A 20,918-nucleotide genomic window follows, 5' to 3' on the forward strand; every position below is an offset into this window, starting at 1 on the left:
AATGATTTAAATAGATTTCCATAATCATTTTTATACACACTATTACAGCATCACTTACCTTACCTGCAGAGTGGAGTGAAAATGTGGAATTCACACATAATGTGGCATCTTATAGCAGAGAGGTGCTTGTGATAGGCTGGCGGCGCCTCAATGCAACAGACTGGTTGGACCAGTCTGAACCTGAGGCCACACGTCAGACATCAGATTCCCTTATCGTCAGTCTTAACATCAATTGTCAAGTCATAGTGTGAAAGAATGTACAAACCACGTCACTTATTCAGTGTTCATGGAGAGATGTGTGTTTGATAAGACCTTAATCCTGTCCTGCATAGCAGCATGACTGAAATCACATTTATTTGTTTCAGGTCAAGTTTCTTGTAATATTATTATTATTCGGGGCTGAGCCTCAGCGAAGTCTCGATTGTATTTGCTATTTGCTATGTTTATTCTTATTATTTACACATTCCTCGCGTCTTTGAACCCCATTTTGACCCCCTTACCATACAAAATCGGTGAATTAAATCTGCCACATAGGTAGAAACTGGCGAAAAGTTTAATAAAATGAAGAGAAAAAGGCAAAATTCCACTCTCTAGCGCCCCTTAGAGGCGTTCAAAGATTTCCCACCCCAATTTGACCCCCTGAACATGCTCCAAAACTCATGGTGAAAAATTCCACGCGTTCGTTTCGTCAAGCCCGACATTTCGTACGCTCTAACTTTTGTCGCCTGACAAACAGGAAGTGAGTTATTTCCACTTTTTTACCAATTTTTACCAATTTTCTTGCTCCTCGTGAAAAAAAAAAATCCTTCTAGGAAGGTCATAGAGACATGGGGCCAACACCTACGCGTGCGGTCAATCCAGACCTATTTGCTGATATGCTGACCTTTGACCCCAAACAAACCGGAAGACGTCATTCAAACATTCACGTGTTTGTCTCATCGAGGCCTATATTTTACATTTGACATTTACAAGGTTGTAAAAGCGGAAAAAGCGGAGCTAGAGGCGCTAACTCTGCTGCTGCAGGTTGGGAGCCCTAACGCCTGTGTTTCTCTCCCTCTGTTTCAACACACACACACTATACTGTAAATGGCTGCAGATTCCTTCAGAAAAGTGCTACAGACGTCATTCAAACATCCACGTTTGTCTCATCAAGGCCTATATTTTACATTTGACAGCCACTTAAAAAAAATGCAGGTAAAAAATATGCAGCATTTGCATACACAGGCATATGATGATTAGACCTCTTCTCCCTCTTTGTCAACACACAAATTCCTGCAGTTTCCTTTAGAAAAGTGGTACAGACGTCATTCAAACATCTACGTGTTTGTCTCATCAAGGCCTATATTTTACATTTGAGAGCATCTTCCAAAAGAAAAAGTCATTTTTTTCACTGACCACGCCTACACCGTTATTCACACCCCGGATAACTATATATAGTTAGATTACTGAAGCCCTTAGCTAAAAGATGATACCAATATCTTCCGTGTAGACGCCGAAATGGCTGAGTTCTAAGCTTAGGTGTCCAAGGTTGTAAAAGCGGAAAAAGCGGAGCTAGCGGAGCTAGCGGCGCTAACTGTGCTGCTGCAGGTTGGGAGCCCTCACGCCTGTGTTTCTCTCCCTCTGTTTCAACACACACACACTATACTGTAAATGCCTGCAGTTTCCTGTAGAAAAGTGCTACAGACATCATTCAAACACCTACGTGCTTGTCTCATCAAGGCCTATATTTTACATTTGACAGCATCTTCCAAAAAAAATAAATAATGGAGGTGAGAAATCTGCATCATTTGCATAGACTTCTTTCAGCAGATGTCGCCGGGCGTCAGCAGATGACAGGGGTCAATTGCAGGCGTCGGCAGGGGTCGGGCGTCATCGGGGGTCGCGTCGGCCACGGCGGCTCAGTCCCGCAAACGCTGCTTGCATAGCTTTAATTATTATTAATTATTATTAATCCGGTAACCGGAAGTTGTTTCGTTTCTTTAAACTTCCTTTTGAGGGGCACTTTCCTTAACCTCACCTTCAAGACCATTTGCTGACCGTTTGCGATTGGAATTAAACAGGATCAGAGAGATCAACAGACTTCAGACATCAGTTAACATAGAGTACACATTAAAAGGAGGAAGAAAAGAAGCCCAAACATGAGCACACAGACATTAATTTGTTTAAAATTAAAAAAAGAAAAGAAAAAAAAAACTGGTGATATTGCTTATTCACAGTACATATCCAGGTTGTGTGAAACACGTGTTGCGGCCTGACAATGACAAGCATTTTAACAGTGGTTGGGGGGCGAAACACTCATGCTATTGCAAAAGCTCTGACCAGAAACATGACAAAAGTTCTCAACATTGATCTTCTGCCTTTTGACTTCTTCACCAGAACAAATGGTGACTTGGTAGTGTGATGTGTTATGCAAAAAAAAAAAAAAAAAATTCTGGTTCATTGTATTGAAAATATATGAAGTAAAGTGAAAGTGTATGAGAAAGGCACGTCAAATTCCCATTTGAATTATTAATTACTTCATTAATAATAAGTGAGAGTAATGTGCTCCTTCTTGCACATTTTAGCTAATCTTATCAAACCTTTTACACTTCACCATGGGTCAGGCTTCTATGTGGGACACTTTCCATCTAGCTCAGCTCTTAGAGGTAACAGGAAGTGGCTGCAGACCAGAGGAAGTGTGATTAAATCGACTCCCGGCCTCTGGAGGACAGGCGGCGGTGGTGGTGCCAGAGGTTTGGGGAAGGGAGCGAAGCAGAGATCTAGACCAAGTGTGCCCCCTGCAGGGAAGTCAGGGCAGTGTATCTGGCGAAAGACGAGGACGTGGTGGAGGAGGCGGCGTGGGATGCTGCTCTTCTCTTCAGTTCCCTGGAGATCTGGAGCCAAGAAAGCGGGTAGCAGCAGCATCCATACAAGCAGTCACTCCACACGCTCCCCTGGAAGACAGTGAGACAGGCCTGAAGGTGGGAGGAGGTTCGAACAAAAGGTGAATGTTGCATTAAGGTGCAGGGAGGACATATTATTATAAATCCATTGCAGAATCCTCGTGCTTAAACACGTGTGCACACTTATATATAATAGTTTATGACAAAGCAGGGCTTTATCAGCTGTTGTAAGAATGTTTGCTACAGAAACAAATTCTGTGTGGCTGTAAATATAAGCCCTGCGGGAACAATGGGTCTCTTGCAGCCAAGTCTTGGCTCTTAGCAACAGCAGTGAGAACAAAGAGGTTTTCGCAAATGCAACAACAAAAAACAAACAAAAAACAACAACAACAAAATGAATTTTTTTGTAAGATGTCAGAATTCAACCAATAACTAGATTGAAAACTAAACAACAAAGGTGATTCCACGTGCAATGTCTGGTTGACGCTCTCTGGTTTCAAGCTCTGCCTTGGTAGAATGAATCTGTCTGAGACATTTAGAGCCGTTGCTGCTCGTTGTTACTGTCAGACGTTCAGGGAGACGATAGATAGATAGATAGATAGATAGATAGATAGATAAATATAGATAGATAGATAAATACATACATATATAGATAGATAGATAGATAGATAGATAAATAGATAGATAGACAGATGACTTATCCACATGTACTGGGAGCATGAGTCAACAAAATGGCCTGAAACTTTATCATTAATGCTGCTTTTCAATCACAAAACATTGTAGAAAAATGTGTTCTCCTCATGAACACACCTGATCTTCAATATATTGCAATTTTTCTAAACTCCACTGCCTCCTCTTCCGATGTAGGAGGGGGATATTCAATGCTCAAAATGTCAAAAATAAATATACTTACGTGCTTACGTAGTTTCAAAGTTTGCGAGCACTGAATACTAGACTGCAACAGGACTGAAATGTAACACATTTTAAAAGTACAGCCTGTTATTGATGAACAGACAATAAGCAATCTGGGAAATGGAAATCAAAGTTAAGGAAAATGTTGCATTTGATTATTATTTTATTCATAAAAACAAACTTATGAATAAAACTGAGAAAACATAGTTTTACTTGTTTGAGCCAACCCACTCATTCCAAAGACTTTTAACACTGACAGTGCGTTTTTATTTTTATCGAGCAGCAGCTCAGCCTACACAGCTGTAATAGCACTCATAACAGCCGAGCCTTTCAACTCTAATTCTCCCTTCAGTCCAGTGAGTCAGTTGATTCATACTGATTCAATGTTGTTGTTGTTGTGTTTATTATAAGTCTAAACTCTAATAAAGCTAGTTTAATTCCTTATGTTGTGTTTTCTTTTAATATTAATTATGTGCTTCTGTGAGTGAACTGGGAAATTGACAATGATAAAATTTTATCATTTCATTCTTTTGGTTGTTGCTCCTATGTGTGTTCCAGTCCTCTGGAAATCAACCCTTAGAGATGTCAAAAAGGTCAATAATTCTTTCTCCCAGATTGGTAACAAACATCCCCACCAGGTGTTTTTGTTTCTTCCTCAGAGACAGTCACCAGGTCACCAGGTCACCTTGTTTTTGTCCCCCACCAAAACATTGGAAGGTGCAAGAAAGTTTACGCAGGGAGTTGAAATTTAATTTTGACTTTACTACAAAGTTATTTGAATCGATAATCATGTGAGGCTGCTCCACCAGAGTGCAGGATATTAAAAAAAAAAGGAATAAGAACACATATGATATGTGACCTTATAATGTTTTCTTTTTCTTCTAATGTGAAACAACGTGTCTTACGGACAACCTGCACGTTGGGACTTGTTTTCATAAGAACTCCTGGCACCTTTCCTGCTCTCGCCCTGCAGTATTGACAGCACGCCACATCCCACTCCACCTCCGGAGAAGACAACATTAACAGCTACACTTCCCTCTCTTTTTCCGTGGCAGCCCTCCAGTTTCTGCCTGCCTCCAACCAGTTCCACCTCCTGCCTTATCGCTCCTGCTTCTCACTGTCTCAGAAAGCAGTGGCTAGATTTATCTGTCACTAAACTGGCAGCCTGGCACTGCCGTGTGCTTCCTTTGCGTGGAACATCTGTTTGTTTTGCTAGAGTGCAGTAAACAGGGGTTGAAATCTGATGTCTGCTAAGACCAGGGGTTCAAGCATCAGTGCTCAGTGTGGACAAACAGTGCTGCAGTCATGCTGTGCGTGGGCAGCCTGCACTCCTCACTGTATGCTAAAGATGGTGATTGTTGCTTCTTTATTCAAGCAGTTTTTCCACGACTGTGCATGGTGCAAGTGTATACATTTGTTAAGGGCTTTATAAAACAGTATGTTCATGGCTAAAATTTTAATAAGGGTTGTTAATAGTCATGAGATTGTTCTGTTATCAATGCTCCTATTTAAATGAATGGTCCAGTGTGTAAGTGTTAGGACGTATAAGTAGTGATAGTAACTATGTGTAGCATTATACACATGTCCATGTCGTCACTTTAGTTTCACCTATTAAACAAATAATATTGGGACTGATAGACTGAATGACCTTCTCTTCAGGAGGTTGCTGCATTCTGTAAATTTTGTTTGATAAAGATGCTTTTAAAGTAAACATCAATATTAATAATTATCAGCAAATTAAAACACAACAATCATTTTGTTCAAGTGACTCAATGTAACTGAATACTTGTAAATATGTTTTCTATTCACCTTAAATGTTACTCATTGGCCCTTATTGGAATGAGATTACGTTCACTGGAAGGAGCGCATTGGTTGCTAAGACACGCCGAGAATTCTAACGTGACGTTGCACCATAAAGAGGATCAATCAATTTTTATTTAAAAAGCACTAAATCACATTCAAAGGATCTCAAAGCACTTCTCACACTTCTCTGTTAAAAGCATCTATTTAAATGCAAATGTCAGTCCTCTGGTTCTTTCTGGTGCAATATCACATAATTCCAAAAGCGTAATGGGGATAAAGGCATCGTTGTGTAGTATTTTGGGGGTTTGGTTTGAGTTTGGCTTAAAACTGCTGTGGTAGATTGTTGGACAAACAAGAACATATTTTTGACAATTCTCTTGGACAATTGGATTTTTGGCTCTTGCTACCTGAATGCCATATCGCTGCCTGACTGACGCCCTCATGGCCAGAGAGGCTGGCGGTACGCAGCCGATGCAGTCAAGCAGAGGCAGGCAAGGACACGCTCCCACAGCCTTGGTCACCTTGCAGGTGAAAACTGGGAGGCAGCACAGGGCAAAGCAACCTGCACACAGCACAATAGTGCACAAAAATATATGGTTGTTTTTTTTTCATTTGCATAACATTATAAGACATAGTGAGAGGCAAAGTGTAGCAGTTAGAGATTCACCTTACTTACAGTCTCCAATGTCTTTATAGCACTCACACAAGCCGGTGCTCCACTGACCAGCCTCCTGAAGTGTGCTCTCCGGCTGGACCCAGACCACCTGATGCAACATTGCTGCCCTTTGTTTGCCAAAGATTAGAGAAGACATGAAGAGAAAATGCACAGTAAATGTATCATGAGATAAATAGAATAAATTAAATATGTTTTTTTTTCTATCTCCAAGTGAGTCCTTTAAATTTGACTGCACATCTGACCTGAATATCTCATCATTTCGACCCATCTCAAGTTTTTTAGGTAACAGGAAGAGCAAAGTGCAACTAGTTCACAAAGTCATTACAAATTAGCATTACTAGCAAAAACTTTAGCTTGGTTCATTCAGTTCATGTAATCGTACCATGTCACTGATCGCATGTGATATTTGACATTTGACATTTGATTCCACAGTGATGGAGAATAATATGTAACAGTTTCATATTCCAGCCGCATTTCATTCTGGACTGAAGTCGAACAGCCTTGCACATTCTTTTTTTTTTCTTTTTTTCTTTTTTTTAATCAAAAATCTCTATAAAAAAATGTATACTTCTGTCATCTCTGTATATCCTCCAAAAAGGTTATACCGAAGCCAATGTTTTGTTGTTGCTTCACCATAGGAAGAGGACTGAAATCTGTGAAGTGGTGAAGTAATTTTTGCTAACTAGTTTTGAGATTTTGTGTTTAAATACTTTATTTTATTAGTTAATACAAAGTTAAATCACCATCTTCTACAAAGTAACATCATCCTTTTGGGGAGGGGGGGGGGGGAGTCATAAGCAATTTCCCATGGCCCACAATTCTTGAGTCATCATCAACAGTGCCTCTGTACTGGGATCAGATCTAAAAACTGATATAGTTTTCACTCACAACAAAAGTTGTACATCCTTGACTCACTTAGGATTCAACACCACTCCATTAGACGGACATTCCTAATTCCTTGCCAAAAACAAAAGGAGAGAAAGACAGTGTTCTGTTTTCCTTTTTGACTTGGGGCTGGCCTGCTGCTCTCTGAAGAATAATTCACAACTCAACTCAAGCACAAAGTGAAAGTTTAACAGGAAATAACTAACCGGCATGGCATTTAATAAAGAATAGATGACTTACCAGGCCAAGTGATTAGTGATTAACGCTGGAGGCAGAGTGGACAGAGGCTCCAATGTACTTTGTCTCCCTTCACTATGACGGTAACTTTGTGGCTCTTTGTGCTTGACTTGACTGTTTTTGGTGAAAACATGCAACACTCTCGCAAGGCAGGTATTTGACCCAGGGCTCCAGTGACAGTTAACTCTGCTGATTGCAGGGCTTTACAGTTTATTTACACAGCTCAGTGCTGGATGATGCTGCAAGATGTTATGGTCTCATTATATGTTTCCACCTTCAGCAGCTTGAGGAAAATACATTTTTTATTCAAGCAATTCAATGCTCAAAGTTCCTGATCTGAACATACAGTATGTCGTGTCAAGATTGCAAACCAAAAGCAAAGTTTTATGGGAACTTCACTTCTGGAATTTCACAAGGTGGAAGTTTTGCCCTGGAAGGGTTAACCAAGCTATCTGATTCCTCCTAGTCCTGACAGGTTGGGACGATTCCTGCCCACAACAAGATGAACCTGTCTCCTCTCCCATAGGGGCTGCTGCTATGGGAAAGGAGGCAGAAGATAAGATAAATACAGGTGATGTTCATGCCAGGGAGGAAAAAATTACACCCGTCAGCTGATTGGATTTTTAGTTTGCTTTGATGTCTGAAATTAAGACATGATAAAACCAATTTTGTTCAATATTTATAATACCTTATGCCAGGCTGATATGTCTGTGCTAAATTGGGATGTATGATTACCTTTAAGCTTTACCTTTTGCAGGGATGCATTTTCATCCAAATTAAACAAACTGGCAACAACGAAGCCTTCACAGTATTCTTTAATGAAAGTAAATGACATGTCAGACATGTTCATGGGGATATATGCTGATTTTATTTCATTGACATTGGTTGTGTGACGTCCTTATATAAAACATCATTATGTAGAGATTTTATTTTCTTTCTTCTTTTTTTTTTTTAATCGATGTAATGACCAGTGAGATGCATTTCAGGATCCAGGTCTCTGTGCTTGATGGGCGTCTTTCAGAGCAGGATGGAAAATATTGTTTGTTGCAGTGACTCACAGGCAGCTTGGAATTCTGGAAATACTACAAGAAAAATTGTGATAAATTAAACGTTTTTCACTTGAAATCATCATACAACGAAAAGATAGATTCATTGACTCACAGTCTTGTTTCGCTTTGCTGCAGAAGCATTTGAGCAGCTGCTGCTTCCTGTTCGCTACATGCCACGTAGAAAACAGTCCACGGGGACACATTATTTTTCCATTTGGGAAAGCTGCAAATTGGTTGGAATTAATATTGGAACGGTGAAAAGTTCTAATTGCCTGCTTTAAAAAACAACAACATAGAATTGAACAGTACGCAAAAGACATCTGCAATGATGCTTGGGTATTTCATTATATAAATGGGGCTTTCGCAATACTGCAAATTTTTAACCACTTGTGTTAAACTCACTTCGGCACCAGCACTTTCGAATGTGCACTTTGGACACAGAGAACTTGGCATGCGATCCTGTCAAATGTCAAAAAAGTGGCAAGAAACATTTATTTGGATAGGAAAACACAATTCATCACTTATTCACCCTCACTCACAATTTTCCATTTAGTTTTCAAACAAACACATATATTCTAAATCAGAGATGCACCGAATGAAAGTATAACCCATCCTTGTTTACCTGAGCTGAGGTGGACGTCATGGAGCAGAATGATCAGCACAAGAGAGGCCACCAAAATCTTGGACATGATGAAGTGCAGGCTCCCCTCACCACAGACTGATTGTCGCGAGGACACACATGGTCTAATATAGGGCAGCGCTCGCAGTCCACCTCCATGTGGGGCATCACAGTGAAAGCAAGGGCCACATCAATACTGGCAGATAAGAAAGGGGATTTTCCCCTCACAAAATAATCTCTCAACCATGTAAAAAAAACAAAACAGACATGGGCACTAGTGCATTAAAACAAAACAATGGAATATTGTGTTTTTATTTTTTCAAATATTTAGAGGCCAACAAGTTAAAATGTTGATGTTACGGTGATATGTGGCCTAGCCTTGTCAAAAAAAAAAAAAAAAAAAAAAAAAAAATGAAATTCCCCACAAGACAAAATAACGCTATAACTTTAAGATGTGCTTTAATAGGATTTTTTTTTTAATGTTTTTAATTGCATAATTAATGAAGAACCCCCCCTTAATTAACCCCCCCCTTAATTATATATAGTTATATATAATTAAGGTATTTAGTGGTAGCTAAAATTTTAATTTTCAGAGGACTGAAAGACACGCCACTGCAGTGTTTCGACCACAGTGAGATTTTAATGCCATTCAAAGACGAAAGTAAGTTGTTTCAGTAATTCATGGAGCGCAACGCAACAGCCTTGTCCACTCTGCCGTGTAGCGACAATGTTTTAATGTAACAACTAATCTAAATGTTGTGAGGGGTTTTTCGGTTAACAATTAACCATTTAGTTATTAAATACCAGCCTGCCGCAATGTGGATCATGAATAAAACTGGGGCAACTCAGAATGTCTGAATGACTATGCTTTTCCTATGTGCAACTGAAGAATTTAGAGTCTTTAGAATAATTTCATAAATACCGTATATTGTGAATTAACCATGAACGTTTACATTTGTTTCTTTATTGGCTTAGCCGCACACTGAAAAACTACACTTTAGAAGTACTTGCAGATGTTTTATTTAAAAAAAAAAAAAAAAAAAAAAAAAAAGAATTGTTAACAGCCACGACCTCAGTCCACTTAAAAAATAAATAAATAAATAAATAAATAAATAAATAAAAATACATTTTGTGACCATACGAACTTTAGTAGCACATGACACACAAAGCATTACTGGAGTTACATATGGGGTCTACTTAAAGGCTGACGGTCATTGGCCGACGACCGGCTAATTACGCAATGAGCTCTCGACACATTGGGCACACCTCCACTGTATAATCCGAAGTGTCAGCACTGTCTCCTTTATCAGCGACGCGCGGTGACGTTCGCACGCAGCTATGAGTCAGGGCACAATGCAAGGAAATCCCCAAGGCCGAGAAAACGACGCGAGGCTCCTTTAAATCGACGCTGCCTCGGTGTCGTGCCAGCAGAGAGGGAGAGAGACGAGAGACACGGTTCTGATAAACAACAACAGCGCTCCCTCAAAGCTGATTCAGTGGATTCGGCGCTTCGCCGCGGCCTCGATGAGTGAAAGGTGAGGTAATGTGTTTGTCTCATTGAATAGCGGCTTTTTAAAAAGGGCTTTGTGTTGTTATTAGACGGTTTTCTCGGATTCGAGACGCGCGGAAAGCATTGGAATCAAGTGAACCGAACCGAAGACGTTTAACTATCGTGTCCGCCGCAGGAAGACATTATTTCACCTGTTAGTCAAAACGGGGAGAAACACGCATCGTTCATTTGTGTCTAAACAGCGGAGAAGTGGAGAAGTGCGTGTGCGCTACTACCAGCAGCTGGCCCGCTGTCTAACGCATGGACGTCATTTGTTTGTTTGTTCGTCCGTTCGTTTGTCTGTTTAAAAAAAAAACAAAAAAACAACCTAAGCCTCGTGTCTTGATTTACAGGCTACACGGACCTGCTCCCTGTTGATTTTTAAACGCGTTGTCGACACTGGTCCACACATTCACTGTTGTATGCTGTTGCGGAAGTGAGAAGCCACTGTTTCCATTCGACCACGACGCCTGAACTTTGTCGACATCTAGTGGCCAACCAGGAGAAGCGCGTTCTGCCGGAGCCGAAATGTACGGAGCTTCAGGTATCCCAGAACTTATCCCCCCTAGCGGCCCCCCAAGACAGCCTGGACCGGCCGGCCAGTACAACCCGGGACACCCCCAGGTGAACGGCCACGACGGCGGGGCCAACCCACAGAGACTCGGCCAGAGGGCCCCTAAGCTGGGCCAGATCGGTCGCTCCAAGAAAGGTGAGTGCATGGATTTATTTGGCACTTGTGCACATTCAAATGAAGCCTGGCAGTTTTTAACAAGCTGTAAAATAAAAAAATATAAAACCACGATATTAGGTGCAGGTATTGAGTAAAGGTACATGAAGAAAAAATGCGTATTTGTGGTTAGGGTTAATTTTACTATTATTATAATTATTTATTTTGATGACGCTATTATCCAATAGTAATGCTTTTGTGAGGGGGAAAAAACAGGACTTGCACGATTGATATTGGACATTGGTTACAGGTGGTCGAGTTCTCTCTTGATTATTGAGAATGACACAGTTTATTACACAAGTGCTGTTTACGCAAGCGTTGTTTGGACTTTTTGTTGGTGTAATTTAGAAACTGAACTGGCAAACTTGATTAGCAAATCAGGAACCTTCCACATTTTCTATTTACACAGGGGAACACAACCCATAATCAACACTGAGAGGCCTGTTGTCGACTAAAAAACACAATATATTACAGAATTACAAATATTGAAAAAATACGAATAATTGAAAGAAGAAGAATCAGTTTTATCTCATGCATTTGTTTCTGTATATGACACAGTCAATCAACATTTATAAATATCCCCCTTTTTTTTTTTTTACTCAGAAAGTTAAGCAAGGTTTACCACAATGAAAATCATGCATTTGAACATTGTACTCTATTTATTCCATATTTATTCTCCCATATTTATCCATTTATGAACTGATGATTAATGATTTTGAGTTTTACATGGGCTAAACCTCATAACTTCTGTGTTCCTTTCAATCTAGTGGAGTTGGAGGATGAAGACTTGGATGACATCATGAACAACAATGGCCAGTGTCCCGTATCCCTGTCACCCATCTCCTAAACTTCACCAAGAAGTGCCACAACAGAATGACACGCCCCCCCCCCTCTTTGTATTGGGTCATTAAGCCCTCTCTATCAGCGACGACTGGCCTGGAGCCGGTCAAGTGTCCTGTGGAAGTTTCAGAAGGTTCAGCGAGGCCCAAGAACTGGTTGGCACCGACTGGGACCTTTAAGCCCTCAGTGTACATAGTGTTTATTTAAATCAATGGTTGGTCAGATGAGTTGTAGTTGCATCGCTCTCTACTCTATACCTCGGCAGGCAGCAGACATTCAGGGGAGAGTTCCTTTTCAAAGCTTTGTAAACTAAGGGCTACTTTTCTAAAGTTGCACTAAGCACACACAGTTGGGGTCCTGCCTGTTTTTTTTTTTTTTTTTTTTTTTTTCTGTTGGAAGAAGCACAACACTGTCAATGTGCACTGTGCAGGTGAAATTTTAAACTTTTGAGTTGTGCAACTTCTTTGCTCGCGTTGATGCAAGCATCGTGCAGTTATCCAGTGGATGGAAAATAGCTTAAAAAAAAAATGACTGCTGATTATTTATTAACACAAAATGAGAAGAAACACTTGGCTGTGCTCGTATGGCTTTTGTGTCCCACTCCCCCCTCACACACTTTTCCAGGGGGGAGGTTTTCTGTCATCTAGACTTGCTCTCTTTTCGAATGGTGCACTTTGTGGGAATGCCTCTTATGTGCAGTGACACAGAGTTCTATGCATGGAGTCTGTTAAAGCATCAAAAACATAACTGGTTTCCCATCTTTACTTTACTTTATTTAAGGGCTTGTTGTTGTTTTTCGGGACAACACGTCACTTGCACTCAGCGAACTGAAGTGATTGTTAAGCTTAGATGCTGACTCAGCAGTAAAACATGGCAAACAACTACAGGTCTTTGGAGGATTTGTTTTTAAAAGCAGGATTTTCCCAGGTCAGGCTGACAACTGTGATTAAATACGTGTACAGCTCTTGTATGAATTGCCAAATGATATTTAAAGCTTCAGCAAACTGATCATTTAAATGGAAGTCTTGGTTTTTTGACGCACACATAATGACATTGTTATGCAGCACTTACCTGCTTGTTAAGCTCAATGTTGGTGGCACTTTGAGGTTCAGATGACCTACTTTAAATGAGTCTCTTTAATTTCAGTGTGCTATCATAAAAAACAAGAAGCCGCTGATGAGCCAAGAGACAATCCTAACTAAGAGATTTTTTTGTTTGTTTCCAAAAGATTGTGGTCGACTTTAAATTGCGTTGTTGCCGTCTGCAAAGCCTGTTGCTGGCGTCATGTACTGTGCTGTGAAAATGTTACCACTTGACTTTTACTTCTCTTGCATCATGGAAGCATTTTGCTGCCGATCCTCTGACTCAGTGTCTTGTTTTTTCCAGAGGTTTGAGGTTCACCATTTGCATGAAAATGGTTGAATTGTTATGCAGCTCAACTAAAGAATGAATCTTTATGAATATTTGCCTTTTTCAATCAGTTACTGGTATGGGATGTGAACTGCACAGCTTTTTTCTCTTCCGATGCTTTTGTTTTTATCGTGTTATTAAACATAAAATGCACAAAGTGAAAAAACTTGTGTTTTCTTTTTATTGTGATTTCCATAGTTACTTTGATACAATTTACTCACTTATATCTTTCTGTTTAGCTTTTAATACGCCTTTAAAAAGTATCTAGCATGGCCAGGGTCATTTATATTGTGAAGTCTGTTAATTAAAAACTATAACAAATGTAAAGTAGAGGTGACCCTGAATATGAAAAGCAGCTACAAATAAAGAAATCAACTGATGTGATCTGTTAATGAAATGTGGCCAAATGAATACACAGGCAAGCTGTAAAACAAAACGAAGAAATCAGGCCTTTATTATTTTACACTCACCCAAAAAGAGGTTTTTAAAACACCATCACACACTTCAAACAACATACATTTTCCATGACTACCAACTGACAGAAAATTGTTGCTGACAAAAGTGCAGTCAATAAACTTTATAAATTGTGTGTGGTATTTGTATGATTTTGTGGGGGTGAAAAAAAAACCTGTTAATTCTTTAACTGTGTTCACGTTTGTTTCTTTCAGCTTAAATGCTGCTGAGAGAAAGGTGCACAATCTATTGTCTAGTATTGTATGTTGTTAGTTTTTTATGACATTAGAATACACTTCTCACACACTAATGGAATGTCCCTCTCTCGGTAAATTTTGCTTTAGTTCTGCAGCAGAAATATTAATGTAGTTATCAAACTAAACTCTTTAAAAATATGTTTTTAACAAAGACAATGTTATTCATTTTTTAATTATTTGAGATTTAAGACAATGATGTTATAGAAACGTGTTTGAACACATAGTATAACCTGATAAGATTACACATTCTATTCTCTTTTTTTATACATCTTTTTAATTCTCCCTTAAACCACGAAATGGTACAAGCTTACAGTATAAAACTATCATTATAAAAAATAGCCCACTCTGCTAGGAGAATAAAATGTATTGAAAATATAAAAAGCTTTGCAATCTCAAAGTTATCAGTGGGGCAACAGTGAACAACAATTGTATTGTAAATCTGTACAGGAGCAACGCCTATACCCTTGGTGTGACAAAAATAAATAGAGAGACTCCTCAAACTCACAGCAAATAAATGATGTTGACGTTGTTAGAGTGACAATGGTACTGGGTGGTTGCAGGATTAAAATATTTCATGGCTGAGCAGTGTTTGTAACAGGTTGGTGATTTCCTCAGCCTTCATAGTAGGCTGTGTGTGCTAAGTCACGCCCTGCAAAATGTACCATCTATATCAGGATAGTCAACACTCAATGTAAAAGTATAGCGTCTGACTTCTTCACGGAACGGATGCCTGAGATGCACCTTGTCTTCCCACTTCCCACTTTACTTTTTATCAGATATGTGGTGAATGCTAATCGAGGCGAATACAGAGGTGCAAATTTCTGTGGGCCATCGCAGGGGGCATTTCATTTGGTCACGGGATCTAATTATAATGCATTTGTGAAGATCACTGTGTTAGGGATTGCAGAATGTATTCATCAGGTGTGAGACATTATTTATATATATAAAAAAAAATGAAGATGATGAAGGATAATAAATCAAAGGCAACCAAGTCCAGTTTCAGTATCCGCCAACACCTCATATGATTCCTAACGTCATGCCCACCTCCACCTTCAATGCTCATCTGGAACTGTAGATGGCCCTCTCAGACATATTCTTTAGTGCTGCTCGGTGGACCTGTGCGGGAGCCAGCCATAGATGGGTACTTGGAAACCTGTTTCTTCCGTGGACAGGAAGCAGCTAGCATGGCTCCGCCCAAGACGTCTAGGAGTGAGCCGCCCCAGGCAACAAAGATGGCAGCGCCAAACTCAAACCTGCAGGAAGCAGGATGGTATTTATATGTTGCCTCAAAATATGAGAACAAGTGTAGCAAAATGAAATATAATAGTTGTCAAAGATAGGATTTGTAGTCCCTTGTATTTATTTTGAAGGCTATGTAAAAAAAAAGTATATATATGCAGTCAATAAACTTATAAATAAAAAAAATTATATATATATATATATCTTTTTTTTTTTAAAGTATATGTATACATATGTGCCTGAATGTTACATAAACAATAATAAAAACACAAATAAAAAGGATTTCAAAAATGCAGCTGTCCCATAAAAACAAATAAGTGATTTCAATGGAAACATTTTACACAGCAGTGGTAAACATCTGTAAATGATATATGTACGCTTCATCGTGTTTGCTTTTAGTATTGTAGTCTTTCTGTGTTACTTACTTGGTGTTGAGTGCAGTGTAAGGGTTATAAAAAGCCCGGATCACATTATGCGCAAACCAGGAGCAAGCTACAATTGCGCAGAGGCCTGAGAGAGAAGAAAATCAACAACAGAGATCAATCAGAGTCTCAGCACATCATGAAAACCTGAGAGGCTTTTATTCTTTTCAAAGGCACCAGGCAGTTGGACTGACCCTGGCACAGTCAGCTTTTTTCTGCTCTCATCTGAGCCCCTCAGACCTCTAATGTGAGAATCACTGCCAGAAGTGGTGGTTCCATTCAGTCTAATGACCTGTAGAGGGCCGGGGCAGCAGAGTGGGATGAAAGCCTCTTTGGTCTAAGGGCTTCAGAACCTCTTCTTAAGATTGTCACCAGGCAAATCGTAAATTGTGAAGGGGATTTCTGGATTCTTCAACGACACATCATCTAACTGGTATGCAATGGTTATTGTAAAAAACCTTCACACATCAATGTCAAGTTTGTTAACATGCTATGCCTGCTATTTTCTAATGTATTCGTCTGAAAGAAGAGGGGGAGATGTCTGTCTATTGTACTGACGCCACAGTTCTTGGCTACCTGCAATGTGCTGCAGAAGAAGAGCCAGACCTTTGACCCCCAAACTGTTCTTCATTTTACCACATATACCTTTTATATTTAGTCAAATCTAGTGTTATAAACTCAAAATTGTTAAAGGAGAATTGATTCAACACTTTCCCATATGCCGACCAACCAACCCTTGGGCTAATTGCCCTGAAAAAAAAATCTTGTTTCGAGTCTTTTGTTGTTGCGGGAGGAATGAGCCAAAAATCTCTCGCACCAGTCAACCTTTGATTCCCCAGAACTATTTAACCTGACAAAGTCATGTTTTTGTTTGTTTCAGATTACGGTGGCACTTAAATTATATTTATATGTATATATTCATATATATATATATATATATATATATATATATGTATATATATATATATATATATATATATATATATATATATATATATATATACATATATATATATATATATACATATATATATATATATATATATATATATATATATATATATATATATATATATATATATATGTGTGTGTGTGTTCTTCTTCAGTCAACCTCACCTCCAACTAGTAAGATGATGCCGCCCGTCATGGCGATGCGGGATTTGCGTAGTCTGTCATTCCCTGCACAGGTGGTGCACTTCATTCCCATACAGGCCACGCCCAGACCTGCAATGGATACGATGATGCCGACTATCATCAGTGCCCGCGTGGCCTGAAGGGAACCTGGAGGCAGACAGGTGCAGGCAAAAGAAGAAAATCTCTTTATTACAAACATCACTTATACAACTGGCATCTCAGTCTTACAAAGTTACCCTAGACTACTCTGTGCAAGTGGTTTGAATTAGGCTGTGACTGATCAAGGGGGCTTTGTGTGTGTGTGCAACCAGAGGTGGTGAGTTATCATCACGCTGGCTTGTCGCAGGACATTTTAATGTCAGCTTTTCCTGGACGAGGAACCAAGGGATACTTAAACTCTGTCGGGCACAAACAATGGATGATGTGAAAAAAGAGACGACTCAAACTCTTTCATGTTGTCTCGTTCCAACTGCCGCTTTTTGAGGGGTGGAGCCTCGCTCTGAGACACTACTGTTAGGATCCTCATCTGTCACTACACCCGCCTGGACATCCCATAAAGCAACCCCAGCCCTTTATGTCTCCCCTCCCTCTGTCCACCTAGAACCAGTCTGTGCCAGTCCAGGCCGTCCCTGCCCTGCCCCAACAAAGGAAACCTCTGCAGCAATAAAACAGGGAGGGATGGGGAGATGATAGAGAGGGGAGAGAGGATGCAGAGGAAAAAAATAAAGTGCATGTGTGTATGGCGGCAGTGTGGGGAAGAGCCAGTGTAATTTTGAATCATAGGATTCAAAATAATTCCTTAACTCCTTTCCTTAATTCAACATAGATTGAATTAAGGAAAACACACAGAAAAAGTGCAAATATGAGATATGTGTTATGGCTCTGTATGTTAACTGACTTATTCTATGTGTCTGGTTGATTAGTTAGAAAATAGTATATTTATAGTAGAAAATGAATAACTTTTAGTTGTTGTTGTTTTTTTTTTTAGTTAGAGCTTAAAACATATGCTACTCAATAAACCTAGTATTAATCTTCACAAATTTTAAAACTAAGTTATAATTAGTCTTAAAGGCAACACCCCAATGCCTCCAAACTTTCCTGTGGATCCCTATGGAATTGAAGTTCTGATTTGTGTTGGTCAGCAGATTGTTTGGATGCCTGTGACGCACTTGTGAAGTTACTATGGTCACTGTTTCTATGAAAGCTTAAAGATATAGGGAAGGGGGGGGGGAAGAATCTTAAAACCATTACTGGTTTTGAGATGCAAAACTATGTTGTAAAGTTACCAAATAAAGTCCAGTTTATATATTCCACCACAGCCAATCTGATCAGCTCCCTTCAGAGATGGGCCCGGAGATTAGGAGGCAGACAATGCCTCTTTGTAGAGGAAGATTACCAGGAGTGTATTTCTAAAAGGTGACAGTGTTCTCATGGGGTTAATTGGAGCGTGGTGATCAGCTTTTAACCAGAAAGGCTGTTGATTAGTGGTAACAGAACATCCATTCAGGAGACCCAATTTATAACGCCAGGCTGACTTGCTGGGGTGTAACAAGTCAGTGACACCTGCTGGCAGCATCAGGAGTGTAATTAACAATAGTCCCATGTAGGAATGTGTTGTCAAAGTGTAGTAGTGACCATTACACACAGAATAACTTGACATGAATTCATGCTCACAACTCACTGTCAAGTGTAGGCTACAGGTCAGCAAAGCCAATCAGTTAAGGCGAAAGTAACACAAAGCACGTATCGATTTAAAATTGGGACGACTTCGTGTGGAAATCGCCAGGTAAAATGGCACGGATCGGATTCAGGCGCTTACTGTCGAGCTGCAGGATGGAGTCGTAGATCTTGCACTGGAGCTGTCCGGTGCTCTGGAAGGCGCATGACATCCACAGTCCCTGGTACATGGCCACGGCGGTGATGATGTTGTCGCCGATGTAGGCGGACATCTTCCACTGCGGCAGGACGGTTCCGATGATCAGCGCGATGATGCCGATTAGCGACAGGAAAAATCCTAACAGCTGGATGCCCGAGTTGGCCATCGTTTCTCCACAAAGTGCAGAGGGAGAGAGAATCTACAAGCTTGACGCTCTTCTTTCCCCCTAGGAATGCCTCTGAATGTTAAAACTTTATTTGGCCAGAAGAAAGTGAAGGTCCGCCGCCCTTGTCCGCTCGACCCCAACGTTCCTTGGCTCTTCTTTCGGGGATGGGCATCCAAGATGAGGACGGTGACGGTGTGAAGTGGGTGTGTAATTAACATACTCGCCGATGCATGCGGAGGCGAACCTCTGCGCTGGTGGTGGGGTGGGAGGAGAGGTCCCCCTGTGCTTCCAACAAAGCAACAGGTTTGTCTGTAACCAATAAGCAGCAACTGTAACATACGAATGAGCAAATGCGGATAGATAGATAGATAGATAGATAGATAGATAGATAGACTCCAAAATCTTAAGGATTTGACTGGATTTGTTATAGAGGACAGTACATTACTTAAAACCAGGTTGCTGCCAGCAGGTTTAAACAACTAAATCACAGCGTCTTCAGACGACTGTGCGTAAATGCGCACAAACTCCACGAGAAAGATGAAGGAGAAACACTTCATACAGTTTTTGATGTAGGTTAAAACCGTTTATTTCCTTAATGGCTTTTTGTGAAAACTCACAAAAATAACGAGGCAAACGCACGCCATTAGTTAAAGCCTCACTTTGCTCTTTCATAGTCTGACTTTGTTTATTCATTTGATGGGGGGGGAGAAACTGCATCTGTTGTTGCTCGTGGTGAAGAATGCTGCCATAACTCAGGTGCCATCGGTGCAACGTGGACTGAACTCAGTTGTCTCCTTACCTCAGGTGAATGATGGCTCACAGCACATTCATCGGTGAGTGAAGAGTGAGCTTATATGACTTTATTAAAGAATGGAATCTATTCTTTAATGAACTGGCCAGTATTGTACTTATTTTGTAACACTGCAAATGATCAAAATAGGATTAGTTCCATTATGCTGGACTAACTTGGCAACCCTGTCTGCTGTGAGTGGACACAAAGCAATGGACAATAGCAACCGTTGTACATATCACAACTCCAGTGTGGCTCTGACTTCACACTGTGACTAAACAATAGTTCTACAGTGACTGGGGAGGAAGCAATAACCCATAAGCCTTGTGGAAGTTATTCCCACAGCCAGCTTAATGAGAATGTGCTCACCTACTGGCCAGATCACTAACTTCAAATTCTTATAGGGGTATTCTGGTTCATTTCCACGGTCTGATCACCTCTTCCTCCTCTCCTCTCTCTCATTCTCTCACGTTCCTGACCTTTTCCACCCCAGCTTTGACCGTCCTCTTTCGCCATAACTCTTTCCCCACTTCTACTGTATCTCGCATTCAGCTCCTAGCCGCGGGGGCCAACAAATACCTTGTTGTTGCTGGGCAGGAGTGACCCCATCGCTCAAGGAATGTGCCTCACTCGGAGGCAGGTGGGAAACAGGAGGAGAGATGATGTTCAAGTGTTGACACAGAGTCGGGATCCAGGTGAAGACGAGCCAAGGACAAAGATGGAATAAGGAAAACATCTGAAATACAGTGAAACGAAAGAGATTGGACAGGAATTCCAGGGGGCGGTCCCAGACCTACCGCTAGTTGCCCCTAGTGACCTGATTTATCTGATGTCCTCTTGGCGCCTTTTCCACCCAGGTTCCCGCATTGCAAGGAAGAGAAAAAAGGACATTGCTCTTTCGCCTCTCCCATCCCTCCCCTTGTGTCCTCTTTACAACTTTCTCTCTCTGAAAGCGTAAACACATATTTGTCCCGCCCGTTAAGCCCGTTGCT

At 40.5% G+C, this 20,918-nt stretch overlaps 3 protein-coding genes across 4 annotated transcripts in view; all 3 read right to left on the minus strand.

Moving 5' to 3' along the window:
• Positions 1-20,918, minus strand: part of LOC142893456 (cornifelin homolog A-like) — a 197,833-nt gene that overhangs the window by 2,113 nt on the left and 174,802 nt on the right. Inside the window, exon 1 of one of the 2 annotated variants that reach the window (XM_076034036.1) lies at positions 47-63. The exons of the other annotated variant lie outside the window; for it this stretch is intronic. The gene's annotated coding sequence lies outside the window, so the exon portion shown is untranslated. Of the gene's footprint in view, positions 1-46; positions 64-20,918 lie in introns of those variants that run through there. 2 annotated transcript variants of the gene reach the window in all.
• On the minus strand, positions 1,954-7,529 carry LOC142893455 (cornifelin homolog B-like). The gene is made up of 4 exons (XM_076034034.1): positions 7,399-7,529; positions 6,274-6,375; positions 6,005-6,159; positions 1,954-2,933 (listed from the first exon to the last, which is right to left on the minus strand). Exons 2-4 carry the CDS (start codon positions 6,371-6,373, stop codon positions 2,760-2,762), a joined length of 429 nt encoding a protein of 142 aa, XP_075890149.1. The 5' UTR covers positions 6,374-6,375; positions 7,399-7,529; the 3' UTR covers positions 1,954-2,759.
• cldn7a (claudin 7a) lies at positions 13,802-19,398 on the minus strand. Its single transcript, XM_076033995.1, has 4 exons — positions 18,914-19,398; positions 17,077-17,241; positions 15,964-16,048; positions 13,802-15,552 (listed from the first exon to the last, which is right to left on the minus strand). Exons 1-4 carry the CDS (start codon positions 19,134-19,136, stop codon positions 15,384-15,386), a joined length of 642 nt encoding a protein of 213 aa, XP_075890110.1. The 5' UTR covers positions 19,137-19,398; the 3' UTR covers positions 13,802-15,383.

The sequence above is a fragment of the Nelusetta ayraudi genome, unplaced genomic scaffold (genome assembly GCF_046127955.1).
Source record: "Nelusetta ayraudi isolate G7.1 ecotype Tasmania unplaced genomic scaffold, CSIRO-AGI_Nayr_v1 ptg000042l, whole genome shotgun sequence".
Classification (NCBI taxonomy): Eukaryota; Metazoa; Chordata; class Actinopteri; order Tetraodontiformes; family Monacanthidae; genus Nelusetta; species Nelusetta ayraudi.

Excerpts from the sequence above, each read along its gene's own strand:
- cldn7a (XM_076033995.1), bottom strand. The coding sequence starts at position 19,136 with ATGGCCAACTCGGGCATCCAGCTGTTAGGATTTTTCCTGTCGCTAATC. Across the intron at positions 17,242-18,913 it reads CTCCATCCTGCAGCTCGACA|GTTCCCTTCAGGCCACGCGG; the intron begins GTAAGCGCCTGA and ends GTCTGCCTCCAG. Across the intron at positions 16,049-17,076 it reads CATCATCTTACTAGTTGGAG|GCCTCTGCGCAATTGTAGCT; the intron begins GTGAGGTTGACT and ends CTTCTCTCTCAG.
- LOC142893455 (XM_076034034.1), bottom strand. The coding sequence starts at position 6,373 with ATGTTGCATCAGGTGGTCTGGGTCCAGCCGGAGAGCACACTTCAGGAG. Across the intron at positions 6,160-6,273 it reads CTATAAAGACATTGGAGACT|GTTGCTTTGCCCTGTGCTGC; the intron begins GTAAGTAAGGTG and ends TGCTGTGTGCAG. Across the intron at positions 2,934-6,004 it reads GGCAGCGATATGGCATTCAG|GGGAGCGTGTGGAGTGACTG; the intron begins GTAGCAAGAGCC and ends ACTGTCTTCCAG.